Source organism: Girardinichthys multiradiatus, chromosome 18 (genome assembly GCF_021462225.1).
Source record: "Girardinichthys multiradiatus isolate DD_20200921_A chromosome 18, DD_fGirMul_XY1, whole genome shotgun sequence".
Taxonomy (NCBI): Eukaryota; Metazoa; Chordata; class Actinopteri; order Cyprinodontiformes; family Goodeidae; genus Girardinichthys; species Girardinichthys multiradiatus.
The window spans coordinates 32,267,217-32,280,474 of NC_061810.1; the positions used below are offsets into that span (position 1 = coordinate 32,267,217).

Below are 13,258 nucleotides of genomic sequence, written 5' to 3' on the forward strand. Positions count from 1 at the left end.
TCTACCATTAAAACGTACCTAAATTTCCCAGGGAGACCCAGCTCTGACAGTTCATGTCCTTTTCTACATTAACCCAGGAAACGGGCTACTTGTTGAAAAGCATGTTTACTTATTATGGGAACATCCATGCATTTTCTACACCCACGTCTTCCGTACAGGGTCACAGGGGAGCTAGTGCCTATCTCCAGCAGTCTACAGGCAAGAGACGGCATACACCCTGGACAGGTCGCCAGTCCATCGCAGGGTCACACATTGACAAACAACCATGCACACCGAAGGGCAGTTTTAGAGACCAATTAACCTAACAGTCGTGTTTTGGACTCTGGAAGGAAGCCAGAGTACCCGGAGAGAACGCACGCATGTATGGGTAGAACATGTAAACTCCATGCAGAAAGACCCCAAGATTGTAGTTGAACATAGGACCTTCTTGCTGCAAGGCAAGATTGCAACCAACTGCGTCACCATGCAGTACATTCTGGGAACAAATATTTGTAAAATATCTCTGGTATTACCTTATGCAAAATCAAGAGGTAACAGCCAAAGTAGAGACGTGTGTAGAAAGGTCAAAGTGTCAATGTCTGAAGGCATACAATGGTTTAGCAGCAGCATAGAGGACAGTGATGTACCCAGTTTCTTTACAACCAGTAATAAAACACGAAGCACAATGGTTGACAGTATCCAGCTTCTGTAGGGACTGGTCAGGAGCATTCAAAAAGAGCGGTTGATCAAAATTTTATCCAAATAAGTCAAAAAGGGTTGCAGAATCCAACTGTTTCCTCACCTGGACTGAGAAACAAGATTTATTTCTATAACAGAAACTTAGTTTAACTTTCAACTTAGAAGCAAATCTTTCAGTGTGAGTTTTAAAAGGCCAGTTGTGATCAGTAACGATACCTAAAAACCTCTCAATGGCTTGATAAAGTTCAATTTTAGGAAGTTTAAACAATTCTGCCATTTGACCTCATGAACTTAGCTTTTCCTGTATTTAATATCATCATAAATGGTGCCAATTTTAACATCCATGACAGGCTTTTTAGAAATTACAGGGTTTAAAATACTGACGGGGATGCAAATATACGAGTGTCACCTGCTTAAAAATGGAATTATATCGGATATTTATGAGTGAATTGTATGTGATTGTTTTCTTTCATGTGTTAAGATAATGTTTTGTCAATAATTGAAACACAACACTTTTGACAAAATTATTTAATGGAGGGAAAAATGATTCAAATCATAAGATACTGAGGTACCTGTAACACGTAAACAGTTGGTCCACACACACTATTAAAAAGAAATGCATTCTTCTTGGCACAATGAGTACAGATAAGCACAAAGTTAGACATAAGTGTCACTTTTCTATGCCATATATAGACATGAAGCAGTGACATATTAGTGTTACAGTGCAATGTTTCATTCACAGTAAATGAGGCAGTTTATTTGCTGAAACACACTACTGGTATTTTCAGCTTGTTACAAGACATTATGCAGCTGTTCCTGATATTAACATCAAAACACTCACACAGGAAACACCAGTATTTTAGAAGATGTTCTCAACAGTTCAGAGCACTAATTGTAAAATAAATGACTTACAGTTCCTTGCAAAAGTATTCATACCACATGAACTTATACACATTTTTTCTACATTACAAGCATATACTTCAACATATTTTATTTAGGATTTTATGTGATAAACCAATGCAAAGTAGTGCATTTTGTTTTCCAAAATAAAATATTATAAGTGGCTTCATTTGCATTCACCCCCATTTAAATATATACTCGTAAGTAAAATCCAGGTAACCTATTACCTTTAGGAGTTACATATTTAATAAACACTTTCCACCTGTGTGTAGTTTAATCTCAGTATAAATACGCCTTTGTGAAGGCATCACAGGTTGGTTAGAGAACATTAATAAACAGTATCATGAAGACTAAAAAATCACCAGGCGGGAACAGATTAAGTTCTTGAGATGTTTTGAAGCAGGTTTAGGTAATAAAACAGTATCCCAAAACTAAACATCTCACAGTGCACTGAAAACATTATCCCAATGGTTGAAACATGGTGGTGGCAGAATCATGCTGCGGGGATGCCACATTTTTCAGATTTTAGTTTATTTTTCACATAGAAAATTCAAACAATGCATCATATTTCTTTTACTTCAGAATTATGCACTACTATCACATAAAACGTCCAATCAAATACATCAAAGGCTGTGGTAGTAATATGACAAAACAAGAAAAAGAGATATATTAATAATTTTGTAAGGAACTGTATGAGCTGTTTAGTAAACAAATAAAGAACACTAATGGATGCCGGATGTGCGTTTAGCTCTACATACTCAGGTAATAACCACGTTTTCATAAAACAGGCAGATATCAAGAGATTTCCACGGGCCTAAAATTATTAAAATACCAAAACCAATGGAAGTTTCTACTGTCGGTCAGTCTTACTTATGTTGCTTTGGCTTTTAAGCCCCAAAAAGGAAACAGTGCGTTCATCAACATCTCCCTTTGCGGACAAGTCCTTTATAAAAGAGTTTAAATTAATAGAAAAAGAAAACTCAAGATGGGATATAATGGTACTGCTTCTGTCCTCTTGCTTTCATACAGAATGAATACTTAAAAATATATATTTTTTTATTATACAGCAGGCCATCGTAGCACTCCGTTATCCTCCTAGCTGAAACATTTAACTGAATGCATCTTAAACAGTGCTAATAAAAATGTAAAATCGTACCTTTCTCAGTAGAGACATTCAGCTGGGTGTCAGAACCCTGACAGTAGCTGCACATTTAAAGACATTTTCCTCCCTAGAATGTCCAATGTTAATGTGTGTGGTGTAGGGCTAAAATATGGGCCGAAGACCATGAGTTAAAATCAAATTTTCCATACCTGAACCTTCTCTGCCACCACACACCAGTTGGCGTGGTCAAAGTAGCTGTGTATCACATGGAGCTCTTCAACGTGATGCTCTATCAGCTCTGCCAGCTCTCCCTCTCTGAAGACGTGATAATACCTCAGACAGGAAGCTTCCACCTGCTCCTCACTCCCCTCAGGACTCTCTCTGCCTTCCTGCTGCTCTGTTCCTATGGGCTCCCTGGGGCTTTGATCTTCAGACTGCTTCAAATGCTCCTGCTGCAAGGAGATAAGATCTGGCAGAGCAAGTGAGCCACACTCCTGCACTAAAGATACTGAGACGCCTTGATTTTCTTTGCCTTTATTGTTAGTTGGGTTGCTAGGCCCTCCTGAATCATTCTGACCTTTTTGCAAGTCTACATCCGAATCAAAAACGTCCTCCTCTGATCCAATCACAGATGGAGGGGAAAAGAAGCTTGAGACCTGCTTGATGAGGCCTCGTCCTCTCACCCGCTGGTTGGCCTTGTTTCCCTCGCTTTCACCTGTGGCTGATGATAACTGTCTCAGGTCTCTGGAGGACGGCCAAGAGATGGCTAAGCTTCCAAAGTCAAACACAGAATCCAGAGACCTGGAGAAGAACCACAGCCTCTGTGTCCCTTGCTGCGGCACCATCTGGGTCATGTCTTCTTCATCTGCCACAGAGGATGTGCTTCTAACCTTCCTGTGATTTTCAGTGTTGTCTATGACTTCACTCACGCTCTGTGCTGTAACTCGTCTTCTGGGTTTGGCATCCTCTCTGTTGCAGCTGGAGGCCAAATGAGGGTTGGGGTTCCATGGAACGAAGATATCCTGCTTCTCGAATTTCCGCCGTTTCTGCTCCATGGCCCATACGTAGATCATGATGCGTCCACCAACCCGCAAAGTGCGAGCCATCTCTTTTATTGCCCGAATACGACGTTCTTTGGTGGAAAAATGATGAATGACTGCAAAACACAGATATTTTCAGAATATAGAAGAATGGAGGGTGCATATTTACAGTGCTCGGCACAAGTTTTCACACCTCTTGAGGTCTTTCACATATTATCTCCTTACAACCACAAATCTGTTTTACTGAAATATGTGATAGACAACCACAAAGTAGATAATTAATATAAATTAATATAAAGTTAAAAAAAACTGATACTTGATTTTCAACATCTTTCGTTAATTAAAAAACTGAAAAGTGTAGCATGCCTTTGTAATTATCCCTCAAATCACAATGTCTGGAGAACCACCTTTTGGGTCGACTAATTTTGCACATCTTGATGTTAAAATCTTTGCCCATTTTTATTCACAAAATGGCTCAAGCTCAGCCAGATTGCAGGGTTCTCGCCAGCGGGCCGCTACGCTGAAAGTTGTCGCCGTTACGCTGAAATTAGGTCGATACGCTCATTTTTTATGAGCGTATCGACCCTTTGACTGACATGTGGGCTCCCTCCATGACGTTTTTATGTCGGCTACTGAACATATGCTGAGTCTGTTCCCGCTTCCTTTTTCCCCTATGACCCTGTGCGACTTCTAACGGTGAAGCTTTCTAAAATCGTGTCAGCTTTGAAGGGTAGGTATAAACGGCGTCATATCACGGCGTTCTTCCCGATAGCTGCCAAGCACAAATTGGGTGATGGTCATTCCACTAACGGCGAGGAGCAAAATGACGGGCCTGCAGCCAGTACTAGCACTGTCAGTCATAGACAAGGACGTCATTTCTGCTGTTGGAGGGCTTAGCAAACAGAAGACACAGAGGTCTGGCATCGATCCAGCATGGAAAGAAGCGTTCCAATGGCTGGAAATAACTGCCGATGAAGCTGGTAGGCCTTCACATTGGGTTATTTGTGCTCACTTTTGAACCTACGATTTTACTTAATGTGGCCTAGTCAGCAAATATAAATAAATAAACTCTTTTTCTCTGAAAAAGAGTGCTGCCTCTGTACTTAACTATGTTTAAGTTGTGTGCAACAGGTCAATTAATTGCTAAAATCCACACAATAATAATGCCCCTCTAAGCTGCAAGGTAACCCTTCCAAACACCTTAAAATCCAATAGCTTTTAACAGCTTAAAAAAATTGTTTCGCTTTAACAGTTCAGTTCTACAACACTACTGGCCAAGGGTATTAGGAGCCACTGTGGAGGGCCTAAAAAAACAACTATATGGCTTAGGTCAGGGGTTCCCAAACACTTCAGCCTGTGACCCCCCCAAATAACAGTACCAGAACTGGTGACCCCCTAAAAATAAATATAATTATTTAACTCAGAATTTATTTCTTTAATAAATAAATATAGAGTGAAATGATTGATTGCTATAATTAATCATTTAATAATGTATTAAATACATAAATGGTACAATTAAATAATTTAATAGGACATTTTATGGTATATTTATATGGTATATGATATTTCTTTACTTAATTTGGTCCATTTTGGCCCTCCATACACCTCAGAAGTCACATCAAAATGATTCTGAAAATCATCTTGCGACTCCCCCACTTGGTGTCTTGCGACCCCCACTTTGGGAACCCCTGGCTTCAGTGGATGTCTTGAGAGGTTTTTAGTCTACTTTCCATTTTTGGATGATGGATGGATGAATACTGGCTTTTACTTTGGAGTATCAGAATAAAGGGGACCAAACATAAACACATGCCACACTTTTTTTTGAAAATCAATAATTTTCCTTCCACTTCACACTTATACACTGGTCTGTTTTGATCTTTCACATAAAACCACAATAAAATAAAAACGTTCAAGGGGAAAATACTTTTATAAGGCACGCAGATCATTATCTATCAGGACTGCCATGTACAGAGAGAATAAACTGTTACTGTGTGGTTGACTACTCCACTATCTGAGCATAATATTACACTGTTGTTGGAGAACACATGAATTATTTCACACTGTTGACTTGGCAACACATGGTGCTGTAAACTGATGTATATTATTAGAAGAGGTAATGAAATATACACCAAATGGCAGATGGAGATGTTGAGCTCATGCATATGGAATAATCAACAGCATCAGCCATCTTTAGCTGTGTATGTGTGTGTCAATTACCCGCTATAGACAGCACAGCATCAAAGCAGCCGTCTCTGTAAGGCAAGCACAGCCCATCGCACATCTGGACCTCGTGTCCTTGACTCCAAGCAAAGTCCACCAGGGGGCGGCAAACATCACACCCCAGCTTGAACACTTCCTTGTTGATGTGGAGATATTTGCCATTGCCACAACCTGTCAACATAAAATTACAGAGAAATAACACAATTAATATGAATGAACCTCCTTTAAATGATGTCACTGTACCACAGAAAAGGACATTGTCTAAATAATCACGTCACCACATTTCCGAGATGTAACGGCTGGAGGTGTGACCCACCAATGTCAGCTACGATGCTCCCCGGAAGCAGGTCCAGCAGGAACTGTCGCACCTTTGGCCAGGCTTTGTAACGGCTGTCATTGAAATATGGAGCAATCTTGTCATAGACATTGTGCACATGGTCCCTCTCCAGTTGACTGGCAGCCTCCTCCATCATGTTTGTCCAGGCTGCCTCCTGCAGCCTCACAGCTTCATGGCCTCATGGAACAAAATAATTCATTAAAAAAATCAAATATAAATTGGTATGGTACTCATTCCCCTTGAACCTTTTCACACTTTGCCATATTAGAACCACAAACTTCAATGTCATGTATTGAGATTTTATCTGAGAGATAAACACCAAAAAAAGTGTGGTGTGCCTTTGTATTCAGTCCCCCTGAGTCAGTAATTTGTAGAATCCCATTTGCACTGCAATTACAGCTGCAAGTCTTTTGGGGGTACATTTCTATCAGCTTTCCACATCTAGAGACTAAACCTTTTGCCTCTTTTTTTTTGCAAAATAGCCCAAGCTCAGTCAGATTGGATAGAGAGAGTCTGTGAATTGAATATGAATCAATTAATTAATCTTGCCAAAGGCTCCCATTCGGATATAGGTTCTGACTTTGACTAGGCTATCCGACACATTAATATGCTTATAATGGAGTTCTGTTTCATGTTTAGAGGAAGGTGAACCTCTCTCCCAGTTTTTTAAAGCCCTAAAAACGGTTTTCTTCCAGAATTTCCTTGTATTTACCTGCATCAATTTTCTCATCAACCAGCGTAGCATTTTGAACAGGAATTTCATTCCACTTCACAGATATGCCTAACAGTACTTTGTGTTAGTCTATCAGTTTACATTCCACTAAAGTACAAGTGAATGTTTAGGTTTTGACGTGAAAAAAAATCCATGGGAACCCTTGGGAACAACGTGATGGTGTTTTTCACCACATGTTTGTTAAGGTCCTGCAAGGTCAGCTGGCAGCCTTAATCAGCAAACACACTCGAACATGTGTCAGGCAGCAGTGGTAATTTAATGCCAAGTGCTCTGCTGTGTGCCTCAAGGACCAGCAGCGTCAGGAAGCCATCTCATGTTCATAATGCAGTCCTCCAGATGTACATACACTGGTTAGGAAAAAACACAGAAGTAATCTAATGAAGCAGCTCCACTTCCACAGCAATTATGGAAAACGTATGTTTTAAATACAGTAAACAATTATCTCTGGTAGTGTGTAAAGAAACATCATGAATCATTGTTGTGTAGTTTTGCTGCTGCAGGGAACCTTTGGTGTCACAAATGGCAGGACATTTTATTCTGGGATTTTCATGTTCATATCGGCTTGTCATTGAGATTCTTATTGTACGATAAACCCTCCACTGCAAACCAATACTAAAACTTTCAGAGATGAGGTATTATTGATCTGTGTTATTATCAGTTCTCCCTGCAGACCACAGTTTATTAGAATGCAGCGCTTCGCTCCTGCAATGCTGCTGCTACGGCGGCCTCAAGCAGAACGCTACAAAGAATTTAGATTATTTCACAAAGGATTACATATGTTAGGCAACAAATGCCTGAAAATGCAGTGTCCCTATGCACCCGGTGTGGTTTTGATCTTGTGATTGAATTATAGCCTCCATCACATGGTGGCTATAATGACATATATTTTGAATGTACAAAAGTCAGGTGTACATCGATGTTTTTAAACTTTGCCAATTTATTTACAGAAATATACAAATATTTTCCTAATTTAATGTATAGACATTCTATAGTAGTACAACTATTGAATTAAGTCTAAATTTACAGAATAAAGGACAGTATAAATATGGTATGAAACTGAATATACTGGATTAAATTTAAATAGAATGAAACTCTTGTTGGGCCCGGCTGTAGGAGAGAACAAGAACTGAACAACACACAGAGAAAAACAAAAAAAAAGACAGAAAATACGATTAGCAGCCTGGACCTGGCTGTCTAAGCTCCTGCAGAAAGAATCTGAGTATAGATTCTCCAAGAAGAGACGTGTTTCTCATTAAATACCACCATCTTGGTAGTCTGCCGCTCCATTCCATCAGTCACTGTGATGGCTACTTAACACAACATTAAGGACCAATTATGCAAAATGTTATTGATTTCTAAATTAGCAAATAATTTTTGAAATGTATAATATAATGTTTTATTTACCCTTCTGATTTGCATTTTGAACTGGTTGTTTGAACACCTGGCAACTGTTGTTCTTTGGCCTCATTCCCAATTCCTCCAGAACAAAACTTGGTTCTTAAACATACTAACTCACATTGAACGATCACTGCATCTTTTCATTACTTACTGGTTCCAGTTTTATTCCTGTTTATTTTTTTTTTTTCACGTTTTCTTTTCAATTTCACTTAGTTTAGTTGAATGTTACCGGTCTAGTTAAAGAGGTGCTTGACTAAAGTATGTAACATTAAAGAATTTTGTTAATAAATTCTTGTATTTCAGGGCGAAGTTGTGTTTGTTCAGTAAATGTGTGCAGCGCATGTTGATTGAGAACACCAGCGCACAAATCCATTCCTTCATCTATTGTTCTGTAATACCACACCCCACCAAGCAGGTTTTCATAAAACAATAACTGACAGAGACTGAGAGCCGTTTGGCTATTATTTCCTGATAATCAGGTGGTGCCCCAACTTGGTAACTTTAATAAAAACTTCTAATTTTGTTAATAATTTCCTTTGGCACCTATGACGTTATTCATAGCAAAACCAAATATATTGTTACACAACATATGCAGAATAAAACAATCAAAAATGTTCACCATTGTAGTAGTTTGAAACCTATACTTTGCGTAATCTTCATTTGGATGTTTCTTCAACAAATATTAGTGATGAAGAAATTAATAAAGATGCAGCAATCTGAATTTTGCGGCCAACTTCTGATCTCCGGTTTCTGTAAGGCTTTTACCTGGTGATGCCGATTCTGGCCAATTTCTCTTTACAAACAATAACATAAAAAGACACAGGAAGGGCATTAAAATATTTTAATATAGTCTTCCTGCCATGAACGGTCATTCATTTTATATTATATACATTATAAGCAGAGGCCATGTTACGCTGTGTATGTGAAAGAGCGATGACTGTAAAACAATGTTTCACTATTTAAAACAAAATGATTACAATGGTGACATTTTGAATTGTTTCCAGCATCTCAGCAATTAGCATGGATATCGCGGCTAGTATTACTAAAACTGTGGGTTCCGTGTGTTTTCCCTAGAAAATGTAGACCTTTATCTTAGATTTCCAACAGGCTGTAAGCATTCCCAAAGCAGAGGCTGAAAGCTGAAAAGGACAGAAGAGAGCTGTATTCCATTCAGCCTTCCTGTTACCTGATGTAGGTCCTGCTGTGTGTCATTCTGTCTTCCACCCTGAATGAAAGGCAGACATATCTCAAGATGTCGTAAACAATACGGTTTCCTTCTCCCATCTCTGCGCTTCGTCCGACTTCATTTTAAAGCTCTGGTTGATACTCAACTAACTGTGAGTCTTCTTCAGTCTATAATAGCTTCCACACCAATGAGTGTTAACATCAGATCCCTCTGGTAGCTCTTAAGCGAAGTGCATTCATTGTTTGGAAAACATTTATTTTTAGGTTTCTTACCAGCTTGTTACAACTTATCAGGGCCGGACAAGGTAAAAATCACCTATTTCTGGTCAGCCACCAATGTTTTGGTACAGTTCCAATTATTAGCACCTTGTAACAAAACACATTATTTAAAAATTAAGTTTTATACCATGGATGTAAATATTTTCTCTTTCCTTTGAGCTGATTTTTATGTTTTTGCTGTAAAGAACCAAATAATACCATTAACCACACACACACAAATGTTACTGCAGTGAAGCCAGCCTTGATGTGGATTACATACAATCAAATAATAAGAATAGAATACTTTAATTTCATTCCTTCAAATCAAATTTAAATAAGCTGTTCGAAACTGAACAAAACCTAAATTCTTTATTGAAACAGCTGCTGTAAAGTCTCTCAGAGATATTGGCCACAACGCAATACTTGACAAGTTTTTGTTCTTTTTGCAATGACAGAGATTTAACTGCTGATGCATCTGTCTGAGTACAGCCTCCATACGTTGAAGGATCGAGCAGCACTGCAGCGTTAAAAATAAAACAGCTTCAAGAGGAAAGCTTCACTTGATATTCATGTCGTCTTTTTATTCACCGCAAAGTCATACCTTTTGGATGAACAATTTCAAGAACCTATCTAACTCTTACAAGTCGGTCAGTGAAGAAATATGCATCAATTTAATGTAAACACAGCAGTGGAATCTAATGAACCATCTAATGCCAGACATTTTCCCCTTTAAATCTCCAAAAAGACAGTCTGATCTATTTTATAGGATGCAGTATTTCAGTGGACACAATAAGGATTATGGGAACAGGGTATACATGGGAAAGACTGAACTGAGACATATTAAATGTCTATTTTTGTCTATATAAACTGTCAGATCCATCCCCTCAGTGTGTATCAGGACGCTTGCCTATGTACTCCTATGCGTCTCTCTCTCAGACCTGTTTCTGGATTACTTACATCATCCCAATAGAGTGGAAGTAAAACATCCACCACATGGCTCGAATGCAGCCTCGTTTACTATATTATCTCTGTTAAAATTCAAGTTCTTCCTTCTGCTCAGTAGACTGTGGTAGTCCTAAGCGAACATTATGTAACCAGCAGCTGGGAGGGCTACAGCACTGGCTCCGACTGACAATTGGAGCTAAAATTAAACCAAGAGAAAGATGCTATGCCTGACAGATACATAGTTGTTGGAAGAATTGGTGGATAATTACAAAAACAAAGTGCCATATAGATATATTTAGACACAACTGATAGCTTAAAAACTGTTTGGATTTAAACCCAATAACATGTTGGGTGTATATTGCTAGATCCGGATGGTAGCCCAGATATAAGCAGCTGATGTGCTGAAAAAACAGATATCTGAGCAGAGGGAGGAACATGAACTGATTTATCCATCAGGTCTGCCAACTGTTCATGATCCATCAAAATATGGAGAGAGGGCTCATGACATAAAAACTGCATGGTACTGTTTTTAAAATGTAAATAATTTGTCTATTCAAGGGCACCAGGCAGGAGAGCCCAGTCCCTGGTACTGGAAAAATGTATTGAAATTTCTATCAATTATAAAAGCACATTTTAAAAATAAATAGTTTGACATCATCATTAGGTTCATCTATTAAAGTTTCTAGATTGGATTTTCCGTCAGTTTAATTAAAAGACATCAACGCCAAATGCTTCACTCTCTACATATATATTCCTAAATGTTTCACCTTAAACACAAATGAATTCATACTCTGCATTAATTTTTTTATATAGTAAAAAAAAAAAAAAAAAAAAAAAAAAACCTACAGTGTTAAATTCGCTTACTGTTATTGAGGTGAAATTATCCGCCCCTATCCTCAGGTCGCCGGAGTTAAACTTCCCTCAGTGGATCTAAATGTTCGACCCGTCATGTTGATGGGAGGCAGGTGCTGCTCACAAGAGACACCGGGAACATCGTGGACGGCGTGGGGAGAACGGCTGGAGCGAACCAAAAATCTAAGGAAACACCTCCAGTGGGTGTGTGTGACCGCCTGGAGCGCAACCGCAGCACGGCATCATATTCATATCCATAGCATGTTGGGCTCTTCACGAGTCAAGGCGGTGAGAGTGTAGAACAACACTTCCTGTGGTGCATTTCAAAATAAATGTTAAATACCGCCAAGGTAGAAAATCTACAAAAATGACATTGGTTTTCGTTTGATTTCTGGTTTTAAGCACACTATGCTCCTTAAATAAATCCATGCATTTCATTTAATCTGGGATTGGGTCAAAGTAACAGGTGGAGGAGGGAGATTCAGACATCCCTCACCCCAGCTCATCATACAATCCTGGGAGGCTTTTCGCTGGAATCGATGGTTCTTCCTTCAAAAAAGTGGAATGTTAGTGATATATTTTTAAGAAATAAGTAGTAGTAGTAGTAAATAATAAGACGTTTTGGTCAAAAATAGTTTATACTTTGTCATTTTTTAAGCGGAGTTCCACAGTTATAGAGAACTATATATTAAATGTGTCAGACATCTCCCTTTCTAAAGGGAAATGCATTGGTGGTGTTTGACACCTTATCAGTTTAGTTCTTTTTTCAGGTGTCACCTGGTAAAGAATCTGCCCTTGGCTGACGTCCAGAGATCTGTTTTGTCTTGGCACACTTCAACTTGACCCGTCCAATATGTGTGCAACGTAAGCAATGATTTGTGTGACACACCAGTATGTGGTTGTCTCAGGGTGTTTTTACTGTAAATCTTATGGCCAACTGGTGTTACAAACCATCTGTCATCACTACATCACACCATGGAGTGGCAAAGCTAGCTAACTCTTAGGCCAGCTGACATAGGGCTGTGACCATACCTTGCTTGGCAGCTCAGAGCCACCACAGCAGTTGGTCGATTTCAACCCCCTCATAATCCTTTCAGAAAACACACATCCTGCAAAAAGGCATCCAAGTCATTGCTTTGAATGTTTTTTGGACGCAGATCAACAAACCAGTGGGCTGGACAACTCTTATGCCCCCTTTGCAAGTGGTAAAAAATGTTGGTTCCTATATTGTTTCTGTAAAGTTGCAAGTTGTGCTTTTATTTTGAAGGCTAAAATGACGTCGCCTGTCTTGTTGAGGTAAACGTGAGTCGGCTGATCAACCGTTGGTGTGTCCATAGAAGACAAGCTGTGCGGTCGGGCACACGGTTGTTATTGGCTGCTAGCCTCACGTGATAAACAACAAACAACGTGAAGGGCAGCTGACAGCTCACAAGACCTTTAATTTCATGCTTCATCCCCTTTTTTAATCAGCCTGAATGGAGTTTTAAAAAAGATGGTAGCAGGAATAAACAACAGACCAGTTAAATTATTAAACAATTTAAATATGATTATTTAAATGTCTTTCTACCTTAAAAATCAGGTTCCTGATCTTGGAAACTTATGAAACAAGA

General features: G+C 39.0%; 1 protein-coding gene across 2 annotated transcripts; it reads right to left on the bottom strand.

The window, feature by feature from the left end:
• Positions 1-1,191: 1,191 nt before the first annotated feature.
• On the bottom strand, positions 1,192-11,928 carry trmt9b (tRNA methyltransferase 9B). 2 transcript variants are annotated; one of them, XM_047392599.1, is made up of 4 exons: positions 11,661-11,928; positions 6,257-6,454; positions 5,938-6,111; positions 1,192-3,836 (listed from the first exon to the last, which is right to left on the bottom strand). In XM_047392599.1, the coding sequence occupies exons 2-4, from the start codon at positions 6,411-6,413 to the stop codon at positions 2,875-2,877; spliced, it is 1,293 nt and encodes a 430-aa protein (XP_047248555.1). In that variant the 5' UTR covers positions 6,414-6,454; positions 11,661-11,928; the 3' UTR covers positions 1,192-2,874. The 2 variants fall into 2 exon arrangements, with proteins under 2 accessions (XP_047248555.1, XP_047248556.1); XM_047392600.1 differs by lacking the exon at positions 11,661-11,928 and adding an exon at positions 10,809-11,345.
• Between the last annotated feature and the right edge of the window lie 1,330 nt (positions 11,929-13,258).